At 38.6% G+C, this 26,682-nt stretch overlaps 1 protein-coding gene across 2 annotated transcripts; it reads right to left on the bottom strand.

The window, feature by feature from the left end:
- Positions 1-1,648: 1,648 nt before the first annotated feature.
- Positions 1,649-19,763, bottom strand: LOC134815085 (lysM and putative peptidoglycan-binding domain-containing protein 4-like). 2 transcript variants are annotated; one of them, XM_063823560.1, is made up of 5 exons: positions 19,735-19,763; positions 6,298-6,388; positions 5,976-6,079; positions 5,663-5,755; positions 1,649-2,376 (listed from the first exon to the last, which is right to left on the bottom strand). In XM_063823560.1, the coding sequence occupies exons 2-5, from the start codon at positions 6,332-6,334 to the stop codon at positions 1,909-1,911; spliced, it is 702 nt and encodes a 233-aa protein (XP_063679630.1). In that variant the 5' UTR covers positions 6,335-6,388; positions 19,735-19,763; the 3' UTR covers positions 1,649-1,908. The 2 variants fall into 2 exon arrangements, with proteins under 2 accessions (XP_063679630.1, XP_063679629.1); XM_063823559.1 differs by having other exon boundaries at positions 5,663-5,758.
- Between the last annotated feature and the right edge of the window lie 6,919 nt (positions 19,764-26,682).

Raw genomic sequence — 26,682 nt, forward strand, 5'->3', positions numbered from 1 at the left:
CGGGGGGAGGGAGTTAGACGGAGGTCAGTTTCGTAGCCAGGGCTGTTTTTTAGATCTATATCTTCGTAGTGAACGTCTAAACACTGATCAGGACTTTGATACTCATTTCCGGGTTGAACAGGAAGTGGTTCTCTCCGCGGCTGACTAAACCGTCTTCTCCAGCATAACCACACAAACACACACACTACACAAGATAGAAACACTACTCCCCCAGCTATTAAAACCAAAAATAAAGTCGTTCTTGATAAACCGGAATTCTTTGGTAGCCCACTATCTACGGAAGTTTCATTTGTTGATCCATTATTGGGCGGCACAGTAGGTTTCACAGGCTCACCAGTCTTGCCAATTAAAGTCCCATAAACTGGGGGAGTAGTGAAGACCTTGTTCAGATCCTCATGACTAAATCTAGTTCCATTGCAATTAACTACATCGCCCGGTTCTATAAAATAAAGTTCCAAGTTCCAGAATCTCTGTTTGATGTACTCAGAGTCTAGAATGTTCCCGGTAGCACCAGACCCTCTAGCGTCACTTGCCCACCACAGTATGGGATATGTCTCACGGGGATCATCTCTTAAAGTGCTTACAGGTGATTTATTGAGACAGCTCAATCTCCCAACATCATCGTTTATCTCGACAGCTACTGACTTGAAAACTTGTCTAACAATCTCAACAGATAGCGAGACAGTCTCCCTATCTTCTCTACTCTTGGCACTACAACTCAATGAAAGAGGCAGCTGGCTATCTGTGTATGTAAAGTCTCTGTGACAACTCGTCCCACCCCTTATTTTACAGTTCCCAAATTCAATATCATGTCCCTGGCACCAAACTCGAACCGTTTCGCCAGGCTGGAGAGGGATGAAGAACTTTCCAGAAACAACAAGAAGCAGAGACAAGATGTTATACAATACAAACATCGGACATGTTATGATAATGGCGAGTACGTGTTGTTGATTATTGATACATTGTTGATACATTGATTACCGTTAGTTTAGACAAACAAATAGTCGATTGTGAGTGTTTGGTATGCTAATATTCGATGTAACGTACAAACATTAGCCAGTAATCACATGTTTACAATTATTAAGAATACAAGACTTACTGAATTTAACTCTGTTTGCACATAGACTTAACCGCATTGCATTAAGCCAGGCTGTAAATGATGAGACGCACATTAAGGTGACGTGGCTTGTTCAGAATAGGAGTTGGTATAACGAGAAGTTTGACGAAATAAGCAAGTAATTTACTGTCATAAATGGTCAATGAGAGGAGCATTGAGTTAGTGATAATAGATGGTAGTTATAGTAAAATAGATATGTTACATTTACGCAGTACTCATACATTAATGTTTACGTAGATGATATCTAAGCTAAAAGCTATATAATATATTTACGCGCGCGGTTTTGAATGATGTAAACTTTAACTTTTTACTAGCACAAGTCGCGCGGAGATTGCGCTCTAGTACTTCTTAAATTAAATGCAATACAGCTTCGAAATGCGGCCATACTGTTCCGTAAGATACACCAAACGTACTGATTCTTCCAAACGAAGTTAAAATTCTTCCACAGTTTCGATAATTTATGATATCTTGCCAACATATTATGGAGTGGAGGGGTGAGCCGTGAGGCAGATCAAATTAAAACACTCAATATAACATTGGGTCAAGGATGACATCATAAATCTTATATTATATTCACATTTATTTAATGATAAAATTTACCTCATGTTTTATTTACATATCAAATCAAAATGATGTAGGGGAATGTAAGGAATCTTTAACACACTGCCCCTGAAATACCTGCCATACCAAAGCACACAGGGAACACTAAATAAAGGGAATCTTTATTTAAAATTGGGGAAATTAACATCAAATGAATTACATACCCGTTAAAATTAAAAAGTATCAGCAATCTATCTACCAACATTCTTAATCCGCTGAACAACAACTTCCCAATAAACTAGCGTTACTGGAATACCTACAAACAAAAAACAGAACCCCAAGAAAATTCCAATATAATTGCAGTAAGACGATCCGGTGCGACTACTTGTTACTTGCTTAGGAAATATTCGTTCAACAGTCAGCGCACTTTTCACCTCAGTCAGAGATGATTTCTTAGTTTTATCCCGCGTTGCAGCGAGCAAGGTCTCTATGTCCTTGTTCATTCGGTCCAGAAACATTTCAGTGTCAACGGAATCGGATAAACTCTTGATACTAATAGTTCTAATATCTACTGGCTGGGGAGTGTCCTTTACGATATCGTCATTATTGTTGTCCCGGTCTAATAGTAGGCTGTGTTTTACGATTGGTATCAAGACGCTGTCCCGTGCTGATAACTCATTAGCATTCCATATATGATTTACCCGCTTTAGCTCCGACACCTGACGATATTGGTCACTTAATACGACACAAGCCTTTGGAAATTGTAAACATTGTTATGTTAAGTAGGGAGCATCACGGCTCCCGACATACTCTCGGTGATGCTCCATACCAAACATTACAATGTTAAAAACTCACGCTCAGCCTTTTGAGATCTAAATTATAAACAACTAATATGACATGAAAATTTGCATCGAGATCTTTTCATAGCTTCTAATTGATCTATCTGCTGATTGGAAAGTTAGATTTTGTTTATGATTGTAACTGATGCTCTATTCTGGATCTGTAAGTGCTCAAGTTTAAATTTATCATTGGATGTGTAGTCGCTACACACTGTGTAGTCGCTACACACTGTGTAGTCGCTACACACTGTGTAGTCGCTACACACTGTGTAGTCGCTACACACTGTGTAGTCGCTACACACTGTGTAGTCGTTAAACAATACCAACTTTTACAGAGACAACTTTTTTATTTAGTAGTGGAACAGCAATACTAAGGTAATGGGACTACTATACTGCGGACCCTCATTATTAGAGACAACTTTTGTTGAGATTTGAACCTTTTGTATACTATATAATATGTCTATTATCATTTAGGGTGGACCTATTTGTTAACATGTTAAGTATATTGCTAAAGAAAAATATAAAATGTGGCCTCTGCAGTGTAAGAAAGCCCCAGAAATTCAACATAAAGTAAATTTTGAACTAAAACAGATTTATCCCAAACGATTTTCTGATAAATATCCGGAAATAAAAAACACAAGGATTCATTCGAAAGCTACTTAAACATGCTTTGTATGATTTGAGAGTACGTTCCCTAAATACGGCTAAACATCATAGATGGCAATGGTTTAGACTTTTAACTTAGAGCAACTGTTCAAGGGTTATACGAATGTCATGAGGTAAAATCACTAAATCAGCTGTTTCGACAATGTCATGGAAACAATGAGTCAGAACATTGGTGTAACCGTATTGTACATATAATAACTCTATTCCCGGTTATTATAGAATGATTGTGACTAGAAAAAGTGGACTAGGTTAAAGTCCCATTTTAAACAATTCTGAAGGGACTAAATACTGTGCATTATTTACGAAGGAGCACCAGTAACATCTTCTGTGAAATCATTAGTTGAGCACTTAAACAGAAATTGACCTTTTTAGGGGGGGGGGGGGGGGGGGGGGGGGGGGGGGGGGGGGGGGGGGGGGTCATGAGTATTTTTGGATCTGAGAATTTTACCATTTTCGCCGGGAATACTCAAAAAATGTCTCAAAAATTATTTTTAAAACTGAGAAATTCAGCATGGGTTTCTCATTTTTTTCAAAAATTTTCCTCTCAAAAATCATTTTTGAATCTTGAGAAATACAGCATGGATTTCTCATTTTCTCAAAAATGTCTCAAAAATTATTTTTGAATACGAGAAATTCAGCATGGATTTATCATTTTCTCAAAAATAGTGATATACCAAATCATTCTTCATATCAGTCCAATGTGGTCAAAAAATACTCAAAGTCAGTTTTTGAGAATGAGTTTTTCGCCTGGAAACGTTTTGAGAATGAGAATTTGGCATTTTCGTCGGGACTCTCAAAAATACTCATGACCCCCCCCCCCCCCCCCCCCCCTTTTAACAAGTTAAAGTTATAAAATCCAAAGCCGAGATGGAAAACGTGAAAAGGCTGTTTAATCGACCGTTTTAATGGACCCTCTGCTGACTGATCAGTCTCATTATATATGTATACAAAGAATATAAGCGGAGCTCTAAATTCACAGGTTTGTTAGTTTTAGAATGAAAGGTTTCGTAATAACGAGGAAAAGTTGGTACAAACAAATTTGAAATTACAACAATTTCGAATTAGGAAACCGGATCACATGTTACACTCGTGTGTATCAGAAATAAATTTAGGTGTCTAAATGTCGTGTTAACCTACACCTGTAGTCGTGAGGACAGTCGGTAATAAACCTCAATAATTAATACTATCTGCTCAATGTTTAGACAATAGTTCTTTGCCTCAATATTTACACCTTTACATCTATACTTCAATAGTTCTACTTCAATATTATAGTTGAATGTTTCAAAGAACAACAATTGCGATTAGCAAGCTCCTATCCTGTGTCTCTGTGTGGTGTGTATTGTGTACACACTACACACCACACACCACACTAGACCGTGTGTACACACACTGTGTACACACCACACTGTGACACCTATTTTTGTACGAGATACATAGAGGCCGCAGAATTATGAGGACTACCAGATCCAGGTGGAACCCATGATATCACGACAGGCCCTAACCACACAGTGTACTCAGTACATGTGAATTATCATAAGAATACACAGAATGTTCTGAATTTGAGCAGCACAACTAATCAGACATGTTCTAAATAAAGGATGGGCTCTAAACAGGAATTTTGATTAAAATTAGAGTTGGTACTACCGACAAGATGGTCTGACATAACGTGCTATTCACAAGATAAGCCACGTGATGTACTGGAAACGGACGTTGCATGAGGCTGCGTTGTCGTCAGTACATTTTGGTTCAGCGATACATTAGAATTCCACCTTATATATGATAAGTGCGTGAAACAAAGACTAACGCTAATGTAATAATAACCTTTATAAAAACTTGCTGACGGTGAGGCAGAGTTCTAAAATCTGTAATTAAGTAGTAATTAAGCAGTAATTAAGTACCTAGTAATTAAGTAGTATGTGACAAGTTCCTAGTCCTTATGATGTAACACCTTGTTACTCACGAAATGTAGTAATGAACAGGTGCCACATTGAGCGACAAAAGACAATGGCCCTCATCATTGAATATAATTAAGAATCTACACGATTAAGATTGTGAAATAATAAACGAAAATGTAAACTAAGTAGTTGTGTAAAATCCATAATCTAACTTGAGAAGAAACAATTAGGAGTCTTAGAAATAACAATTCCTAATTGTGAAGTACATGTATTATATAACAAAATGGGAAACCTTAAAACCTTAAATCTTCATTCATCAGCCATAGCAGAGCAATAATTGTTACTCTATCCAAGTTCTGTAAAGAGAAAGCTTCTAATAACTTTCAGTCTTTTTAACAAAATTGTATTTTAGGGATGCAAGCGATCTAGACTCCAGCTCTGGTTTTAGCCATAACACAGAAATCAGTACATCTTAGTACAACTACCACAAATATTTCGTTATTCGCACGACAACTATTGAACCAGTATGCCATAAACCAATACCAAATAGGTGCACAGGATCGCCCTACGACTACACTTAATCAGCACATGCAACATTCACTTACCTTGCAGTTGTATTTGATGGATAATGAGGATAGGGTGTCGCTAGGCTGTACCACGTGTGATATGGTGTCTGTCACGTCCTTGTCTTCTTTCAACTGCTGGAATAAAAGTCAATACAGATTACAGAATTCGAATACTAGCAAGATAATTGAAAATTAAAATCATACCTCAGTACAATGTGCAGTTTTAGATATCGAAACTTGCTAAAACTTGCTAAAAATTGCTAAATCATTCTAAGGGTTTGCAAAAAATTTTCTCTACACTCCATGTCCACGTGAAACATATTCCTGATATGAGTAATCTCTAAAACATTACCTTTGTCCTAGAACGGACAGATTTTAATGGAATGTCCTCATTTTCTGAAGAGGAACCATCTTCATCTTTATTGAAGATGTACACTGAGCCCTGCTGTGATGATCCTGGAAATTTTAATCAAGTCAATAAAACGTGGCATCCCTCTATTTCATGTAAAACGTAGCTCAACAAGGATTTAAAAGTTCTCAGCTAAATAGCATTTATTTTGAAAATAACTATACACTATACAGAAACTTTCACAGCAATCGTGTTGATATCTACTTAATTGATGAGAAGATAATATAACTGTACAGTGCAGTAGATTGTAACAGTCCCCAAATACCTTTGTTGTAAGAGTATGGTAAGCGGGCTGTGGTCATGTTTACCTAACCGTGTACTGTGTAGTTCCTCTCCATCATTTCATTCCATCAAATCTAAGAGTGAGATGTCACTGATCAGTAATAATGTTAATTATAAGATCTTTCTGATACTTAGTGAGGTAAATAAATTTTGACCTCAGGTGTTTCATGCAAAGATTGAGGAAAAATTGAGGGGAAAAATTATGTTCTTTATATAAAGAAAAGATCCAGAAAATATAACTACAGGGTGTTCCTGATACATCAGAACGGTTTCAAACATCTGTAGATTAATTCATGAATGAGCGACCAGCTATATTTTGCATGTATAACACCTGCTGAGGAGAAGCAGAAACCTGTATTTACCACCAATACAAATCCGAAAGGATTGGTACATAAACCAATTTCTGCAACTAATTATTATAGTACAAATCTCATGAAATCACCATCTGGTGGGTATCCAGAACTTTAAAACATCTTCTGCTTAAGGTGACTCAGTAAAAAAAAAACATTAAGAGTTACAAGAAAACCATATAAAACATACGGCTAAAAATGTTCTTTGTTTCTCTCAAACGCCGGTTACTTAATCGAGTCAGCGCTATTGCTTAATCAAGTCAGCACAATCTTTAATGTGTGCACACTGCTGTGTGACCTCAGGAATCCTGTCGGAGTAAAAGTCATTCCTAGGTACGTGTACTCACGAACTGAGTCGATCGATGTTAAACCATGTGCGAAGGTCTTGCTCTCTTTGAGTATACAACCATCGTGGTTGAACACCATGATAGCAGTTTAAGATATGTTGACCACTAGGCCCCACTCCTAACAGTCTAGTAGGCGTACAGAACAAAGATCATTTTATGAAGGCTTTCAGGGTTCAAAGCCAGAAGTACTAAATCATCATCCCAGAGCATGTGTCACCTTGAAAGACCGAAACAGATCCAAAGAGACAATTAGCAAAATCGGAAAATAGACTTGAATTTGTTTATATAATTTATAAAGCGTATGTTATTGCCCACGTTAAGGGGCCTGTTAATAATTAATCAAATTATTAGCTATTTTAGATTTAGTAATAATGATGGAGCTTGTAGCTCAGAGAGGGCATGTACGAAGCATTTGAACAGTTCTGTGGACATGAGATACCCTTGTTCAGTCCCACAGAGGACTTGTTGAGGAGTTATATTTTAGCAGAGGAATGGGTGTACACGTATTCCATACAATCGAAAAATCGCCCTAGAACTCCTAGTTTACAAAGTTTGTAGAGTAGCGCTTCCCTACAAACAGTATCTAAAGCCTTTGCATAGTCTACAAAGCAAAATAAGACTAGTTTCTTTTCGACTTTCACATATTTTTCCACTGCATGTTAAGAACGTCAGTATGTGGTCTGCTGGTTGAGCACCCTTGCAGAAACCCAATTGATTCGGTGTGTTGGGGTTTACTTCGGATCTTCACTTGTTTTCTTGAAATTGTTGTTTTCTTGGATCTAAATTAAGGTTTTTTTTTAACATATTTGATAGATTTACAGATCTGGCTTGACAAAAATTTTCAGAAAAAATCATGTTCGCGGGAAGCAAAAATCCGATGAGTTTTTTAGGGGGGAGGGGTAGGGAGTTGAGGGGGGTTGGGAAGGGTTGTCACATGACGAGAAATTTTTGCAAAAATTAAACAATCTTTATTTGTTGATATTATTCACCCCTGTTGCCTAGAGTGGTGGGTCTGCACTTGAGAAGAGTGGGTCTGGCCGCTAGAATGGTGGGTCTGCAATCTAGAAGTGGGTCTGGCAACCAGAATGGTGGGTCTGCAATCTAGAAGTGGGTCTGGCAACCAGAATGATGGGTCTGTACCCTTTAAGAGTGGTCTGACAACCAGAGTGGTGGGTGTGCACTTGAGAATAGTGGGTCTGGCAGCTAGAATGGTGGGTATGCAATCTAGAAGTGGGTCTGTTAACCAGAATTGTGGGTCTACACCCTTGAAGAGTGGGTCTGACAACCAGAATGGTGGGTCTGCACTTGAGAAGAGTGGTTCTTGCGGCTGGAATGGTGGGTCTGCAATCTAGAAGTTGGTCTAGCAACCAGAATTGTGGATCTGCATTCGAGAATAATGAGTCTTCACTCTAGAAGAGTGGGTCTGACAACCAGAATGGTGGGTCTGCACTTGAGAAGAGTGGGTCTGGCGGCTGGAATGGTGGGTCTGCAATCTAGAAGTTGGTCTAGCAACAGAATTGTGGATCTACATTCGAGAATAATGAGTCTTCACTCTAGAAGAGTGGGTCCGGCAACCAGAGTGGTGGGTCTGCACTTGAGAAGCGTGGGTCTGGCCGCTAAATGGTGAGTCTGCACCCTTTAAGAGTGGGTCTGACAACCAGAGTGGTGGGTCTGGACTTGAGAAGAGTGGGTCTGGCAGCTGGAATGGTGGGTCTGCAATCTAGAAGTTGGTCTGGCAACCAGAATGGTGGGTGTACGTACACCCTTGAAGAGTGGGTCTGACAAACCGAGTGGTGGGTGTGGACTTGAGAAGAGTGGGTCTGGCAGCTGGAATGGTGGGTCTGCAATCTAGAAGTGGGTCCGGCAACCAGAATGGTGGGTGTACGTACACCCTTGAAGAGTGGGTCTGACAACCAGAGTGGTGGGTCTGCACCCTTGAAGAGTGGGTCTGACAACCAGGGTGGTGGGTCTACACTTGAGAAGAGTTGGTCTGGCAGCTAGAATGGTGGGTCTGCGATCTAAAAGTGGGTCTTGCAACCAGAATGGTGGGTTTGCATTCTTGAAGAGTGGGTCTGACAACCAGAGTGGTGGGTTTGCACTTGAGAAGAGTGGGTCTGGCAGCTAGAATGGTGGGTCTGCAATCTAGAAGTGGGTCTGGCAGTTAGAATGGTGGGTCTGCAATCTAGACGTGGGTCTGGCAACATGAATGGTGGGTCTGCACCCTTCAGGCTTAAAGAGTGGGTCTGACAACCAGAGTGGTAGATCTGCACTTGAGAAGTGTGGGTCTGGCAGCTGGAATGGTGGGTCTGCAATCTAGAAGTTGGTCTGGCAACCAGAATGGTGGGTCTGCACTTGAGAAGAGTGGGTCTGTCAGCTGGAATGGTGGGTCTGCAATCTATAAGTGAGTCTGGCAGCTAGAATAGTGGGTCTGAAATCTAGAAGTGGGTCTTGCAACATGAATGTGGGTCTGCACCCTTGAAGAGTGGGTCTGGCAATCAGAATGGTACGTCTACACTCTAGAAGAGTGGGTCTGGCAACCAGAATGGTGGCTTTTCGCTCTAGAAGGGTGAGTCTGGAAACCAGAAAGGTGGGTCTACAATCTGGAATAGTGGGTCTGGCAACCAGAATTGCGGGTCTGCATTCTAGAATAGTGGATCTTCACTCTAGAAGAGTGGGCCTGGCAACCAGAATGGTAAGTCTACACTCTGTCAACCAGATTTGGGGGTCTATAAACTAGAATATAGGAGATATGGCTACCAGAATTGTGGGTTTGGACAACCCGAATGGTGGGTCTTCACTCTAGAATAATAGGTCTGGTGGGTCTACACTTTAGAAGAGTGGGTCTGGCAACTAGAATGGTGTGTCTGCAATCTATAAGAGTGGGTCTGGCAACCAGAATAGTGGGTCTGCAATCAAGGGAATGAAGATGAGTGAGTCTGGCAATCAGAATGGTGGGTCTGCACCTTAGGGTAGTGGGTCTGGAAACAAGAATGGTGGGTCAGAATTCTTGAATAGTGGGTCTTCACTCTAGCTAAGAGTGGGTCTGGCAACAAGAATGGTAAGTCTACACTCTGTCAAGTGTCAACCAGAATTGGGGGTCTAAACTAGAATATAGGATATATGGCAACCAGAATTGTGCGTCTGGAGTCTAGAGTCTAGAATAGTGGGTCCGGCAACCCGAAAGGTGGGTCTTCACTCAAGAATAGTGGGTCTGGCAATCGGAATGGTGCGTCTACACTCTAGAAGAGTGGGGCTGGCAACCAGAATGGTAGGTCTTCGCCTTAGAAGAGTGGGTCTGGCAACCAGAATGGTGGGTCTGCATTTTAGAATAGTGGGTCTTGACTCTATACCTACTAGAAGAGTGGGTCTCCTCTCTAGAAGAGTGAATCTGGCAACCAGAATGGTAATTCTTCACTCTGTCAACCAGAATTGGGGGTCTATGAACTAGAATATAGGAGATATGACAACCAGAATTGTGGGTCTGGACTCTAGAATAGTGGGTCTGGCAACCAAAATGTTGAGTCTGCACTCTAATAGAGTGGGTCTGGCAACTAGAATGCAGACACGTAGCCAAGGGGAAGACCCCCGGAATAAAATTGAACCCCAAATAAGCCCCCTAGTCCCCATGGTCGCCTGGTAAGTGGGCTGTGGTTATGACTGTTTGATTAAACGACACGACAGGCAATCGACTTTAGCATTTCGTAAATTATTCCCAAATCCCACTATACAATATGTACTTATTCCATTCAATGTGACAAGTACTGAGTTCCCCCTAGGCCCTAGCCCCCAACTTTGTATTATTGTGATGTCTGAAATTACAAATTTCTAATGCCAAATGTCGTCTGAAACACCCTATTTCTCAAAAATTTTCCGGGGGCTGCACCCCCAACTTTGTATTATCGCCGTCCTACAAATTTCTTTAATGCCTAATGTCGTCTAAAACAAATAATTTCTAAAAATTTTCTTGGGGGCTGCGCCCCCCCCCCCCAGCACCCCAACTTTATATTATTGTGATGTCTGATTATTACTGCGCCCCCCCCCAGCCCACCAACCTTGTATTATTGTAATGTCTGATTATTGCTGTCCCACAAATGTCGTCTGGAACACCCTATTGCTCAAAAATTTTCCGAAGGCCAGGGCTGCGCCTGCCTAGCCCTCCAACTTTGTATTATTGTGATGTCTGATTATAATTACTGTCCTACAAATTTCTTTAATGCCAAATGTCGTCTAAAACACATAATTTCTCAAAAAATTTCTGATTGGCTGCGCCCCCCCCCCCCTCCCTAGCAAACCAACTTTATATTATTGTGATGTCTGATTATTACTGCCCTACTAATTTCTTTAATGCCTAATGTCGTCTGAATCACCCTATTTCTCAAAAACTTTCCGGGGGGTGCGCCCCCCTAGCCTCCCAACTTTGTATTATTGTGATGTCTGATTACTTCCTACCTTCGAATTCTCAAACACTTCGCGGGGGTGCGCCCCCCTAGCCTCCCAACTTTGTATTATTGTGATGTCTGATTATTACTGTCCTACAAATTTCTTTAATGCCTAATGTCGTCTGAATCACCCTATTTCTCAAAAATTTTATGGGGGGCTGCGCCCCCCGGCCCCCCAACTTTATATTATTGTGATGTTTGATTATTACTGTCCCCAAATTTCTTTAATGCCAAATGCCGTTTTAATCACCCTAATTCTCAAAAATTTTCCTGGGGGTTCGCTCCCCTAGCCCACCAACTTTATATTATTCTGATGTATGATTATTGCTGTCCTACAAATTTCTTTAATGCCAAATGTCGTCTGAATCACCCTATTTCTCAAAAATTTTCCGGGGGCTGCACCCCCAGCCCACCAACCTTGTATTATTGTAATGTCTGATTATTGCTGTCCTACAAATGTCGTCTGGAACACCCTATTTCTCAAAAATTTTCCGAAGGCCAGGGCTGCGCCCCCCTAGCCCCCCAATTTTGTATTATTGTAATGTCTGATTATTACTGTCCTACAAATTTCTTTAATGCCAAATGTCGTCTAAAACACATAATTTCTGAAAAATTTTCTGGGGGCTGCGCCTTCCCCCCTCCCTAGCCAACCAAAGGAGCTTCGCCCCGGCTACGTGTCGTGTCGGGCTACGTGCCCAGAATCGAAAAAACTTAATCTTTAAATGAATAACGGAACCTTCATTATGAAGTTACGAGATGATAATATAATTGGGAGGCAAAGTGGGTATCGGGCTTGGGGCTCATAATGCGCAAAATTTGGCCGCTGTCGAGTGGGTCTGCCTAAAATTCACAGATCTAGCTATGGGTCTGAGACATTTGTAAAAAAAAAACCTTAATCTAAATGCAATTAGTCGGTTGAGCAAAATTGAAAACAGACATTGATTGAATAGGTGCAACACAGCTGATAGCATATTATTTCCTGATGACTTATGACATGCCATGATTCAAACAATATACACATAATATACCAATGACATAAGAAATTATTCAAACAATATACGGGTATATGACCCCCAGAATATAGGTGGCCCCCAAAATATAGGTCATGTTAATTGTTAGTGGATACAGTTCTAACCAAGATAAGCGATACTAATGGGATCTGTTACTGTTAGGTTGGAGTAAAACATGTAACTAATGTTTCTGGATAAGAATTTTGGACCTACATGAGGTATTTTGGTATATTTGGTCATGACAGCGAAAGATTTAAACGATGTTGTCATTTTCTAGAGGGGTAAATATGGCGAAAAATTGTCCAACACATGCCATTAAGACTACTGGTATGAGTATAAGTATTATTTTAAGCTATCTTTTCATCGAGACATCTGCAAACTGACAATTTGGAAAAACGTTATGGTCACCACAATTTTACGGCCCCCCAGAATATAGGTCTGTACGACCCCCAGAATATAGGTTGGTCAAAAACCCTGAACATGCCCAAAACCATGCTTTGGGATGCTCTACTTGCAGCTACTAGTCTCCTGAACAAACATATTAAGTTTTATCAAAATTGAATAAAAATTGGCCGAGTTATGGCTTTATGGGATAAAAACCATATGCCCATATTTGGGCATACGCACCAAGTTTGATCGATTTTGGTCCATAAATTGGTCAAATATTAATATTTTTGAATGAAACCAACTTTATATGGAAGGTAAGCCTATACTACACATTCTCTATGATTATCAGCTCAATATCTACCTAACTGTGGATTATCTGATACTCTACCTGTGCTTTTTGGAGTGCCACAAGGGAGCTGCTTAGGGCCCCTTCTGTTCTTAATTTACATAAACGATCTTACAAACTCTGAAAAGAACTCTAAATTTGTTCTATTTGCTGATGACACAAATATCTTCGTCGCTGCAAAAAGTAAAAACCTAGCATACAAAAAAGCCAATGAAGTCCTAAATTCCGTACACCGCTACATGCTTGCCAATAAACTTCACATAAACACTGGCAAGAGCTGTTACCTTGAATTCTCATACTCTCGATCCAACAAAGATGAAGATACACCCTCAGATCAAGAAATCAATATCAATGGCATACCCCTGGAGAGAGTACATGAAACTAAATTCTTAGGTGTAAGAATCGATGAAGACCTAAACTGGAACGCACATAGAAGGAAATTAGCAAAAAAACTAGCCAGCTGCTGTGGCATGCTAAATAGAATTAAAGATAACATTCCCACATCACTCCATAAAGATCTATATCACACTTTGTTTGAAAGCTATCTTGCATATGGTATAACTGTCTGGGGAGGGGCATCTAACAAAAAACTTGAACCTCTGTTCAAAGCACAGAAAATGTGTGCCCGCATAATGTTTGGAGATAAAGAAGCATACTTGGATAAATTTAAAACTAGTGCACGATGCAGACCCTACGGGGAGCAAATCTTGGGCAAGGAATTCTACAGAAAGGAGCATACAAAACCCCTCTTCAACACTCATGAAATCATGAATGTGCATAATCTGTACTTCTACCATTGTATTAATGACATCTTCAAGGTCTTGAAATATAGAACCCCTATATCACTATACTCCCTCTTTGAAACATCTGGCAGACTTGGCAAAGAGACCCTCATTCTGACACCTAAACCATCAGACAGCTACATATACAGAGCAGGGACAATATGGAATACAGTACGACAAAATCTCATGCTAACTACATTCACCTGTTATAAGCCCAATCACCTCAAATCATCCATAAGAATCACCATCACTCACACTCAAAAGGAAGGAGAACCAAATGACTGGAACTTAGCCTTAAACAGCGTTCGACAAAATTCAAAAACTTTAAAATTGACCTTGCCTAGATTACTTAAGCTTGAAAAAGCGGTAATATCTTAGCAAAATATAACTTGCAGCAGCCCCATACCTTGTCATGAACATAATATTGGAAACTACCTCTGTGATCACATCTTTCTCTGGGTGCAAAATGAATATATATATAGGTTTATTAGTTTTATAGAAATTTAAAAGTTCTATAGAAATTTAATTTATTATATAAGGATTATAAACATTTTGTTTGTGTGTTTTGTGTTATGCATTTTTATACCTATTTTAGAAGAGATTTTTATAGAATGTTACAAGTGCAGTAGGGTCAGTTTCAGACGAATTAAGCATAAATGACATCATTGCCATGTCTGAAGTGGTTTGTAAATGGGCCATTGTTAGCCCCAAGCGTTTTGGTCCCTCATTCCTGCCACTCAGCATTGCCTACTGTAAAGTAGAAATTTTTCTAAGATAATAGAGAAACTGACCTTGTCTCACTAAATTCAACCACTTACCATAATTACAATACTAACAACCAAATAAAGCTTTTTAAATAATTATATACAATCACCAAAAATATTTCCTCAAGTTTACTTCTAGCTAACTAATTCGTGGTTTAAGCTCTTATTTTATTTATGATTAAAGGAATGTAAAATAAAACTTTTCGTTTCATTGAAAACTTTTCGTTTCATTGTGTTCAAATAATCGCAAAAAATGAACAAAATCGCCCATATCTCAGTTCGCGATATTTGCAAAACTGACTTCGCTCAAAACAATAGAACTCAATAGGGTTTCAATATTTTGACATGAAATTTTCAGAATCAACGTAGAATTGTCTCATGACCTTTTAAGTTTTGGGACAGAATTTTGAGTTACGGGTAAATGCCTCACAGAATGGCTAGCCTCACAGAATGGCCAAATTTGTAAATGTTTTTGTAACTAATTTTTTATAAAAGACTGGTAGGTTTTGTGGATACCATATGAAACAAAAGTCTTCTGGCAACACTTCCTGTGGTGAAATCATTAACTAGGACCACATTTTCTGGCATAAATATGACTGTTTATGTAGAAATTTTGAGCACTGAAAAATTGTTTTCAAATTTTTGAACTAAGTTTACATTTTGGTGAGAACTTCTGGCACCAGTATGACAGAAGATGTTCAAAGAATAGTATTCATCAAACAAAACGAACATTGTTCAATATAGGAAGAAAAAAATGCTAAAATGGCTACACGCCTCACAAAATGGCCAAAATATGCCTCACAAAATTTGTTTTCAAATTTTTGAACTAAGTTTGCATTTTGGTGAGAACTTCTGGCACCAGTATGACAGAAGATGTTTAAAGAATAGTATTCATCAAATAAAACGAACATTGTTCAATTTAGGAAGAAACAAAATGTTAAAATGGCTAAACGCCTCACAAAATGGCCAAAATATGCCTCACAAAATGGCCAAAATTTAAAACTCCTTTTATTCAATGAAACCATAAGTCTAAAGTATTCACAAGCTATTTATCATACAATAACACCCCAGATGGAGTGTTTTTACAGCCGAATGAAGGTTATAAATCATGAAATCAGGGAATATGAACAACGCCACACAAAATGGCCATTTTTGGTGTAGGAAATTATGCCCTTTTTATTCATTTCTAAGAAATTTCACCTATATGGGGGTGTTAACAAGGCATATTAATACCAGCAGCATGCCTGAAACAAGAGCCAAAGGTTTTAGAAAAATAAAATTTTCTCGTTTTCTTTTTTTTTTTGCCATTTTGTCAGGCATTTTTTCTTTTTTGTGAAATAATTTTTCACAGCTCAGTTTTTTCGTGAGTTTTAGGTTATTACCCCATTCCTTAATAGGTTTTCTAAGAACGTGTGGTGATAGAAATTTAAAAAGTATCTCCATCAACAAAATTATAGAAATTCAGATTTGGCCATTCTGTGAGGCATGTTTTTTTGGAGGAAGATTTTCCGGCCAATTTTTCTCAAAGAAAAAATGATTATGAGAATAAATGAACCCCCGGGAAGAAAAATATGAGTGTCAACTTAGCTTCTTATGAGATAAAAACTGGAATAAAGTGTGTTTTGTGACTTTGAGAGACCTTCCTTTTTTTTGGCCATTCTGTGAGGCAAATACCCGTGTAGAGATCGAGTTCGCATGCGTAATTAGATTTTTAACTTTAGTTTCTTTAATAATTTTAGTTTTTTGTAGAATTCACGTGAAAGTTGTAAAGTTGGATATGGAGCTGTGCCAACTGATTCCAGACTGATTTCTTTAAAGTACCTGATTCCATCTCCTGATTTTGGGACAAGAATTTGAATCTAGGACAATAAAATGATAAATCCACTTTAATCTTAAATCTTGAAGTAGTGTTAAATTCTTTGAGAGATCTCGAGTGATTCAAACTTTGATCAAATAAGCGGAATCATTTATTGAACAGCATGACACAGTACGATACCGAATGATTGACAAATGATTTATGATTGATTACGGCCAAAGCCCGTTTCTAAGAATAAAGATAAATTCTGATAACGATCAATTTTAAAGATAACAGAATTTAGGAGCTAGTTGTTTGATGACTTGAAAGTTGATTGATAGCCGCAGACGCGAAGACAATGATATTGTATGCATGAATATCGAATTATTGTTGAGACGGGAAGCCCGAGGTTAGTACCAGAAAGCCCGAGGTTAATACCGGATGCCCGAGATTGATGTCGGAGGAATGATTACTGAAATAAGCGTGATAATTGGACATGTTTATTTAAGCTGAATCAAACAGCTCTAATCAGCACAGCCTCGTATTATTTTGAGAGAGCTTTGTCACTTCAAAGAAGTTCAACAGCTAGCTCCCATTTTCCTTACTGTTAAATATGCTACAATAGTTTAAATCAGTTTCATAACGTGCTCGTTTCTCTTAGTCCCCCTTAGTCTTGTCCAAGAAACCCTAAAGCGCACACCCGTAGGCCTTTAAAAAAATTTGGCGGCCAAAAATGTCTGATTTACAGTCATTGAGGTGCACATTGTATTGATACAGATAAAAACAGCCCCCCTCAATCATATCTAGAGATCTAGGGACACTCCTTCAATCTTATTTAAGTATTTAGTTAAGATCCCTACTAAATGAGTGCATGAAAGCTTTTTAACTAGTAAAATTAAAGATTTTACTCATTACGGGTATATGGCCCCCAGAATATAGGTTTGAAAAAAAAATAGCGACCAAGATTCTGCATTTTCTCTGTCACCCTGAGCACTGAGGAATGTGGGGTAGTGATGAGAAACAGTTAAAGAACATATGCTGAAGAGATGGCATCATCAAAATGTATGAAGATGGAGTATTTGAGGACGATTTTTGCATACCTATATTCTGGGGGCCATAGTTTTTGGTTTTTTGCTATTAAGTATACTCTAAACCATTTCAATTTAGTATCTGGAGCCATTGGCATCATCAATACAGTCTCAGCAACATATTCTGACTGCATATAACTGTCTGTGACAATTTTAGAAAAACTTAGGAACAGATGTTTGGACCTATATTCTGGGGGCCCTGTTAAAAAATGGTATTTTTACAGGTGAAAAAAAAGTACATTTAAAAACCTAATAATTATTTTCAACTACCCAAGAAACATTTAAAGGGTTATTATGTACATATTTACACCCCTAAACATGCTAAGAAGTAGTTTTAACACCTGTTTCTAAGTGCTCAAAAAGCGACCTATATTCTGGGGGTCATATACCCGTACACATAATATAGCAATGACCCTTAGATAGATACAAATTCTTTAAAAATGGTACAAATTTAAAAAACTGAGGTAAAAAATAAAACCCTAGTTGCAATAATATATAACAAATTCACATCACAACAAAAAGCAGTTTAGACCCCCATCCAACAAGCACTCCATGACCTTTCAGGGTTTAGGAGTGTTGATCAGGTTAAGGTCCAAATCACTTATTGCCGTGGGTGGAAGAGTTCTGGTACCTCTGTATCCCCTGATAGAGATTATACAGGTTCTGAGTAGATCAAAGCGCAGTCTGCGTCTGACAAATGACATCACATCACAATACCGTTGGCCTTTCTTAAGGCTGATCTTTTCAGTGAGATGTTTTAGGAACTTAGAAGCCTCAACTGCCATTCCTCCTGTAGTACTGAACACCAGTGGTGTGAAGGTAGCCTTTTCTACATTGAGAACTCTGTCATTGTACTCACATTTTTTGTTATTCTCGTGAGATTGGTACATCTGCGAGATGCTCTTGTCACTGTTGGACTGGGCTTGAGGGTGAAGTACCCTTACATCTGTGAATGCCCTGTCCAGCGGCGACCAGAACGATCTTGCACTGATGTCCAGTTGCAGTCTTGCACCATCTTGTCTATTTGTTCCATTTGATAAAGTAGTAAAGTAAAGTAAAAATTATGACATAAAATCATCACTAATGTCTACAAAGTATCATCACACTACATGGAAAAATAACTATTTCTCCATCAAATTTAAAGGTAATAATTTATCAAATATTAATCATGAATAAAAACAACATTACAAAATTTAATTTATTCATACTTCCCAGTGGAGTAAAGATTTATAAAACGTTTCTTTGCTACATAAGGATGGAACCACAGATAATCATTGTGTTTTTCCTTATTACTGATATAACTGGTACCTTCAATTCTTGTTAAAACTTCTTTCGAAACATGCCAAAAATGAAAGTCATTTACAATACATTTAGAAATCATATTCTTTTTAAAACTTTCCAATCCAATTTTAAAACTCAAAACTGTCAAGCAGTTCTTCACCTCTGAAGGGAGTTTGTTCCAATAAGGAACAACCCGCTCTGGAAGAAAAGAACACTGAAGAGTCTTGACCTTTGTCACACTCTTACTAAATCTATTGGATGAAACCAGATTAAGACCTGATCTGCTTGGTCTGAACAAGTCTGAACCATAATCAGTCAAGCCATTAATAACCTTAAAAGCTTCAATAAGGTCCCCACGTATTCGCTGCTCTGCCAGCGTTGTCAAATTAAGGATTTCCAGTCTACGGCTGTAAGGAAGAGTACCCACCTCATCAATCAGACGGGTAAACCGCCTCTGGACGCTCTCCAGCTCCAAAACAGTCCCCCAACTTCCATGAGCCGCAACTGGATTCCACAATTGGACACAATACTCTAGATGAGGTCTTATCAAAGATGAGGCGCCACAAAACAGTATGGGCACTTCCAGTTTGTTAGATTCAGTAACATCTCGTTTTTAAGGCCAGATAAACCAACACTACTCAGGTGCCAAAATAATTGGCAAGCTTCACATTCAACTGATAGTTCTTCTGACATGTAAACATCACATTGGCAGTATTTTTCCTCTGGCACTGGGACATTATCAGAAGATGAATCCTTAGGGGGACTCGTCTTGACTCCACGTTTTTTCGTATCGACACCCTCTCGGGTACATTGTTACTTGCCATCCTTGAACTCAAATTATTTGTTATATAGTAGTGTTGAAAGTATTAAAACTTGATATTTTAAGTGTGTGAGGAACGGAGAGAAGCTGAGGTTCTGTTTCAACGTCTTTGCAAACAGTGGTTAGGAGTTCAGCTAGATCGTATCTCTGAGTGAATTGTGTCTTAGTGAAATGTAGCCTCCGATTTTGCAGGTTAGAGTATGGTTGATATGGTTTTGTTGTCCACATACACATAGGGGACTTCTTTTAGCTGTAGACAGTGTAAGATTATATCTGAGTGAGAGGGCATCAAAGAATTCTTGTTTGTTGAGGACCATACCCACATGCTTTTAGAGGGAGTGTGGATAACCAAATGGATACTCCTTTTTCGCTGAGGAGTTCTATTTGTCTTTGTGTGGATGGGGATACCTCACTCATGATAGTTTCATGTTGCTGTTTGTAAAGCTCTTCCTTAATTTTTCGAAGTAGCGCGCGCCGCTTTCTTCTCGAAATGTTAAGTGCTACGAAGTAGCGCGCGCCGGGCCAGATCATTAACAATGGTCAAACTACTGGGCCGCGCCGCGCATCAAATAATCCTTCTCGCAACTTCTTCGGTAGATCGGCAAGATGCACCACTAGGCCTCGCCGAGGATTGACATCGTGAATCAAACTTTGCAGATTCTTGTTCTCTGATTGGCTGAATCGTATCACCAATCACGTGGTACGTGGTGCAATTGCATTCTTGGAATAATTGAAGCGTGCAAATGCAATGAACTAACTTAATTGACGATGTCAATTCATGGCAGCTCGGCGCGGCACAGTAGCGCATTTTGCCGATCTAGCCGATCTGTCGCTGTGAGAAGCCTTATTAAGTGCGCGGCGCGGCACAGTAACGCATCGCGCTATAATGAACTAACGAGCGCGCGCGGAGTTCAACAAACTGTGAAGAGCTGCGATCACTTTACTTGTTGACGGATATTACTCGTCTAAATTTCTTCGAAGTAGCGCGCGCCTCTTTCTTCTCGAAACGGCAAGTGCTACGAAGTAGCGCGCGCCGGGCCAGATCATTAACAATGGTCAAGATCTCTTGTAGTAATATCGCTTAACGGAATAACGGGTGATACTTGTAAAATATTTGTTCCATATATTAGGACCGTCGACACGACGAGTCCAACTCGGCGCGCGTCCTGGTAGGTTGTAAACCTACTATAATATTGCCAGCCAGTATAGTAAGGTCTGCTGGGTATGAGAGAGCCGAGAAGCTGCAAAAGAAGAGAGCACAGTACACGAAAGGGGGGTGGGGGAGGAGGTAGGGAGTTGAGAAAGAGGGGAGGATATTTCGATATAAGGCTTATTTTGACGGGGGAAAATATGACATTTTAAAAGTCGATTTTGAGGGTGAAGATCGCGTTTTTAATACCCCATCCAGCGTCTCCCTATTGTGTTGATAAAATTCTCTAGTTTCTTTTTGTATTTTAAAATTGAAATTTGACTTAGTTGATGGCGAGTTCAGAATTATGCTTTGTCAAAGTGGATGCTTTTAAAAATGAAAGCGAAAGTCTTTAAACTGCGCGTTGTATTGGTTTCATAGCCACGATACTCGTTCAAATTTTTTCAAAGTAGCGGCCGTTTTTTATTCTCGAGTTGACGGATGTTACTCGTCTAAATTTCTTCGAAGTAGCGCGCACCGGGCCAAACCATTAACAATGGTTAATTCTTGAGTTAGGCAAGTGCTACGATGTCAAATGTACTGTGTAAAAATGACGAAGTTGCGCGCATTTTTAACCGGGTTGAGTTAGTTTAATCATCTCAGGACTACTTTCAATGAATTCTACGGTCAAAAATAAAAAGTATCTGCACTAGGGTCCCTGAGAGTCTGAGACGTTGAGATACCGTGTGCAAATCTTGAATGCGTAACAGTAACACATTCCAAGCTTCACGTGACACAATTCAGTCAATCAGAGGACTTGAATCTGCATTACCAATTACCTGGAGACCCCAGGCTTTATAAAAATATAATGGTGGAAAGAAATGTGACAGGCTGAGCGCCGCCTAATAGTAATAAGAATATACAAAGTTACAGTTCGTTAATTGTAATTATTATTATTTGCAATTTGGCTCAAAATAAAACTTTTGGTATAACTCAAAATCGATATTGTCCCAAATTTTGCCACAAAAGACAATGACATGCATTTAGATTTTTCATTGTGTACATTTAAATAAAATAAAAAAGAGAGAAATTATTTTGTATACCATTCATAATATCAAATATAATATTAAAGGGTGATACTCGTAAAATATTTGTTCCAAATCACAAATAAAATATTCATTCCAAGACCATCGACGAGTCCACCTCGGCGTACGTTTTGTTACGCGTTATTAACCTACAACATTCTAGAATTGATTTATTGCCCGTTAATATCTACCTAAAATCGCTCTTATCAGCTTCCCTGCCAATATTAGAAGACCATTAAGCAAAAGGGGAACCGTTCCAAGTATATTCTTTAGCTCCTTGAGCAGCTTCTTTAGGATTTTCCGCATGCTACAGCTTCATTCTAAACAATTCCCATAAAATTAGTAGCTGGTGTGCTATATAGGGAGGGAAATGAATAATTTAGGTGGAATAAGAAAGAACAAAGTGCCAAAGCGACAGAAAATTGGGGAACTCTGAGTTTGAAGTGTTAATCGCATAAATCGTACAAGTGTTCGAGAAAGGCCGGGTTAAAAACTAGAAGTAGAAGGGATTGTAGGTTAGGGGTATAAAATGTCGACCTTATTTCACTTGATCATGCGACGTTCGGCCAAGCTACACCAAGCATAGTTTCAGATGAGATATATAATGCGATTAGATTGCACGATCAAACAAAAGACCACCGCCTGTGAGTCACAAGATGAAGAACGAAGCATCTTGACAAATGCAGATAACGTGCCAACGTTATATACTTATAGTCGCTACTCTGAGACCCTATGAGGCCTAGTACGTGTGACTTGTGACCAAGGTCAAAAGGAAATCGTGGCACGTGAGGAATCATAATTTTCCCATTCTCCACGACAAATCGCAATTTTTGACGTTCTCCGCGACAAATTGTGCATTTTTCTTCAAATCTGAGGACCAAATTTGCGCATTCTCCTTTAAATCCGAAGGCCATATATCACGTTCTTTATAAGTATATGGAACCCATCACAGCCACAGCCTTCCGAATGTAGGTACGGAATTCAGAAAACCGAAAAAAATATGTTAGGCTCATAAAGATCTGGGTAGCATGACACATGAACCGTGTAAAAATTGGTTTACAGGAATCCACTTTCACAAGCATTTCTTAACCCACTCGTCTGCTGACGTAACATTGTTAGCCAAAAACTTCCCAACTTCCCTAAAACTTAGACAAAAAGCTTAGAAAACCGGACATAAGTTGACCACTAGACATAAAATTAACCACTAGACACCCCAATCAATGTCTGGAAAACTGCAAACATTCACATAACGATGACTTACCCCACTTAAGGAATTGTGCAAGAAGACGATGGATAGAAGCCCTCTTATGAACAAAGGCAGAGATGAAGAAACAACATAATAAACAACATAATCACAGTGCTGGCAAGCACGAGCGGTGTCTTTATTGGGGGTATACTATGTACCCCCTTTACTATTGTACCCTTTTAATATTATACCCCCTTTACTATTATACCCCCTTTGGTACACGTTACAAGCCTCTTTTGTGCACGCGAAGCGTGCATTGCGGCCGGAGGCGGCGGCCGAAGGCCGCCGCCTCCGGCAGGAGTTTTCCAGGCATTAACACTCATCGGAAGTCGTTCAGCAGATTTATTTTTAGTTCAAAACATTCTAATTTGATGTCAAAGATGACAGGAATAAAAAATAGTTATGTTGAGATTTTTAAGAAATTTGCATAAAATACTCGCCAGCACTGTTATACGAAATTCGGTAAAAAACCCAAAATCGCCATATTCAGGTGCCTTAAAAACCATGTTAAAATTGAGTTAGAGATCTGAAATTTTTCAGGGCGTCTAGACGTTGACCAAATCGACTGCAAAAAAAGTTTCAGGTTTCAGGAGCATCGGGAAATGGGTTTTCTAGAACCCCTGTTTTACGATAGATTGTCGTGATATATACATATATTCAGGGATAGACGATAAAATCACTGAAAATTGCTGTTTTCGTCATTTTCTGTTAACTTTAGAGTGCCGTTGTGATTACAGTTCTTCTTGAAATACTTTGAAACTTTGCATGCTTATCAAACTATATATAAAACAATTACATGCAAAAATTTACGGCGATTCAATATTGGATGCGCATGCAACGTCCGCTCAAAGTTTGCACGTGCGAAAGGTGAGAATTTTGCTCATTCGTGATTTGAGATTTCCAACAAATTCTGCTTTGCCACGACTGTTTAATGTCATTATATATGAATTTAATGCCAACTTGAATGAGTATTAAGTGGCATATTCAGTCAGTGATCGACCGATATGCATACCTAAACACAAGGAAATGTTTTTAAAGGAAAAATTTCGAAATTGTTGAAACTTCCTCCTTATTAATGAAGATATCATATCAGTTTATATTTCGACTTTATAAAGTACCCTGACATTATAATCAAAAAGAGATGATATTTGACCAAAACCCATAATCATGGGTAGAGTGGACCGCTGCCAGTGTCTCTCTTTCCCAAACAAAAGGAAATGATATTAATTTGATTGACCGTTCTCAAATGCAAAATGATACCGAGAATGAAATCGGTCGCTCGCTTTTCTCATTCATTTACAATTGTAATAGATTAAGAAGAACTACCCAAAGGCAGCTGTACTCGGCAATAAAGATTCAATAAACTTCAGCTAATTCAATAAGTAATTACTACCACCCTTACCCCGAAATACTAGGTATCGAGTATCGACACGAACGCAACCCAAAGAGATTTTTACAGCATCTGATTGATGTACCTAATCAATCGAAACTTATTACAATTCGTAAGCCGTGAATGAATGGGAAAAGCGAGCGACCGATTTCATTCTCGGTATCATTTTGCATTTGAGAACGGTCAATCAAATTAATATCATTTCCTTTTGTTTGGGAAAGAGAGACACTGGCAGCGGTCCACTCTACCCATGATTATGGGTTTTGGTCAAATAATACGTACGTAATATGTTAGGCATAAGATAATAAGGTTAGTTAGCAGTTTATATGTATAGACCCTTTGGCCTTTATTAATATAGACAATTAATCTATATTATAAGACCTTTGCAACCACAATATGGACAAAAACTCATGAGGGTAAAGGAAATATTTCTACGGACATAGTGATAGTGTAAACCTTACACAAAGGATGCCATGCAATGCTGGCAACATGCCGCCACCTCTAAGTCGCCACAAAAAGCCGCTGAGCTGCAAAATTTTAGCGATTTAAACTTCATTCTGTCCGATAACCATAATATATAATGATAATATGCCATAGGACTACTTGTTCCAGAACCACGTGCCTAAGAAAAAATTGATCACTTGAAGAACCGTTTCATTCATTATATTACTATGGTCTATCTATATTCTTTACTTGCTCTACATTGCTGTATCAATTTGTGTCAAACTAATAAAATTTAAATTGGAAGTCTTGAATAAAATCACAATACCATGACGAATGAAATAAAAAGTAACATGAAGATCTAAATCCCAGCAAAAATATAAAACCAAAGTTTTAAGACGCTCAATAGTGGGTGCAGATTGCAGAACCTTCCGAGACGGACTCGCAACTAACATTTGTCCATCAATTGGTACCGTGGTTAATAACAAATCTGTCAAATAACAAGCTAGGTAAGGAATGTTCCCGAAAATACGTCAACACAAAACAGATACCAAATGAATTCTTTTGTAGAACATGAACGTGTGTAACGGCTGAAGAGTCACCATATCCCACATGGAATGTCACCTTCTGTGTTTGTGTTCCTATAAGCACCCAAGCAGCGCTCTAACATTATTTGCAGTATTAAAGTTAAACATCAAACACTGTTTCTATGTGTTTTAATCATTCATTAATTATACTGTAGGTAACATGGAGATGTTTGGTCAGTAAGACGTCTGGCGACTGTTAAATTTAGTTGGGTTTGAATTCATGCAGATTTGATTCTAAATTATAATCAATACTGTTAAATTCGCATCAACGTTTTACTTTTATAAATCTACTGGAAGCAATATTTATGTACCTTTATCATAGATTAACTTAGTTTTAAAGAATGAGGATACAAATTTTACTAAAATACTTGACCACATGTCCTGTTGCCTAATATGTAATTACGTGATGCACTGTTGCCACCGTACAACTACACACATTTTATCCAGTTTACCTTTTCAGATTTGGTATTTGGGGGACGTTGTCGCTTCGTTTCTTTGTTCTCGCACTCATTTTACTCCAGCGAGTTCTAAGGAATAAGTTCTGAGGAAGAGTCCTGCAATTACTCTGAGTACTTATTGAATATGAGCACTTGAAGTAAGGCAGCTATAGTAGGAGTAGAGTGGGATAACTAGTAGTTAGTAATTCTAAAGAAAGAGCAGATCGTGCTGTGAGTATAACATACAGAATAATATTTGTCAATATTACTGATAGTAATAGTGATGGTTGTTCTTAAATATTGAAGCGATGCAGTAAATGCTTATCTTTCCAATCGTAAAGACTTTTTTTTCAAAACTATTGTCCAAGAAATTTTGTGACGTTGATATAAAATTTAGTACAGAAAATTAAATTTCAACGTGGTCCATTTAAACGCGTCCTGTTGATTTGAAGTAAATTATACTCCGTATTATTATATTATATTCGCGACAGTAACTTATCCATTTTGTTTGCGAAATATTTTCTGGCCATTCAACAGGAAAACGGCAAATATTTTGTTTGAATTGCATTTCGTTATCAGTATTAATCAGTTTTTTTCTATAGATGTAATCCAGCGAAAGTTGAATTAAACCAGTAGAATTAGAC

The sequence above is a fragment of the Bolinopsis microptera genome, chromosome 5 (genome assembly GCF_026151205.1).
Source record: "Bolinopsis microptera isolate Bmic1 chromosome 5, MBARI_Bmic_1.0, whole genome shotgun sequence".
Classification (NCBI taxonomy): domain Eukaryota; kingdom Metazoa; phylum Ctenophora; class Tentaculata; order Lobata; family Bolinopsidae; genus Bolinopsis; species Bolinopsis microptera.

Excerpts from the sequence above, each read along its gene's own strand:
- LOC134815085 (XM_063823559.1), bottom strand. The coding sequence starts at position 6,334 with ATGACCACAGCCCGCTTACCATACTCTTACAACAAAG. Across the intron at positions 6,080-6,297 it reads ACCATACTCTTACAACAAAG|GATCATCACAGCAGGGCTCA; the intron begins GTATTTGGGGAC and ends TAAAATTTCCAG. Across the intron at positions 5,759-5,975 it reads CTGTCCGTTCTAGGACAAAG|CAGTTGAAAGAAGACAAGGA; the intron begins GTAATGTTTTAG and ends CTTTTATTCCAG.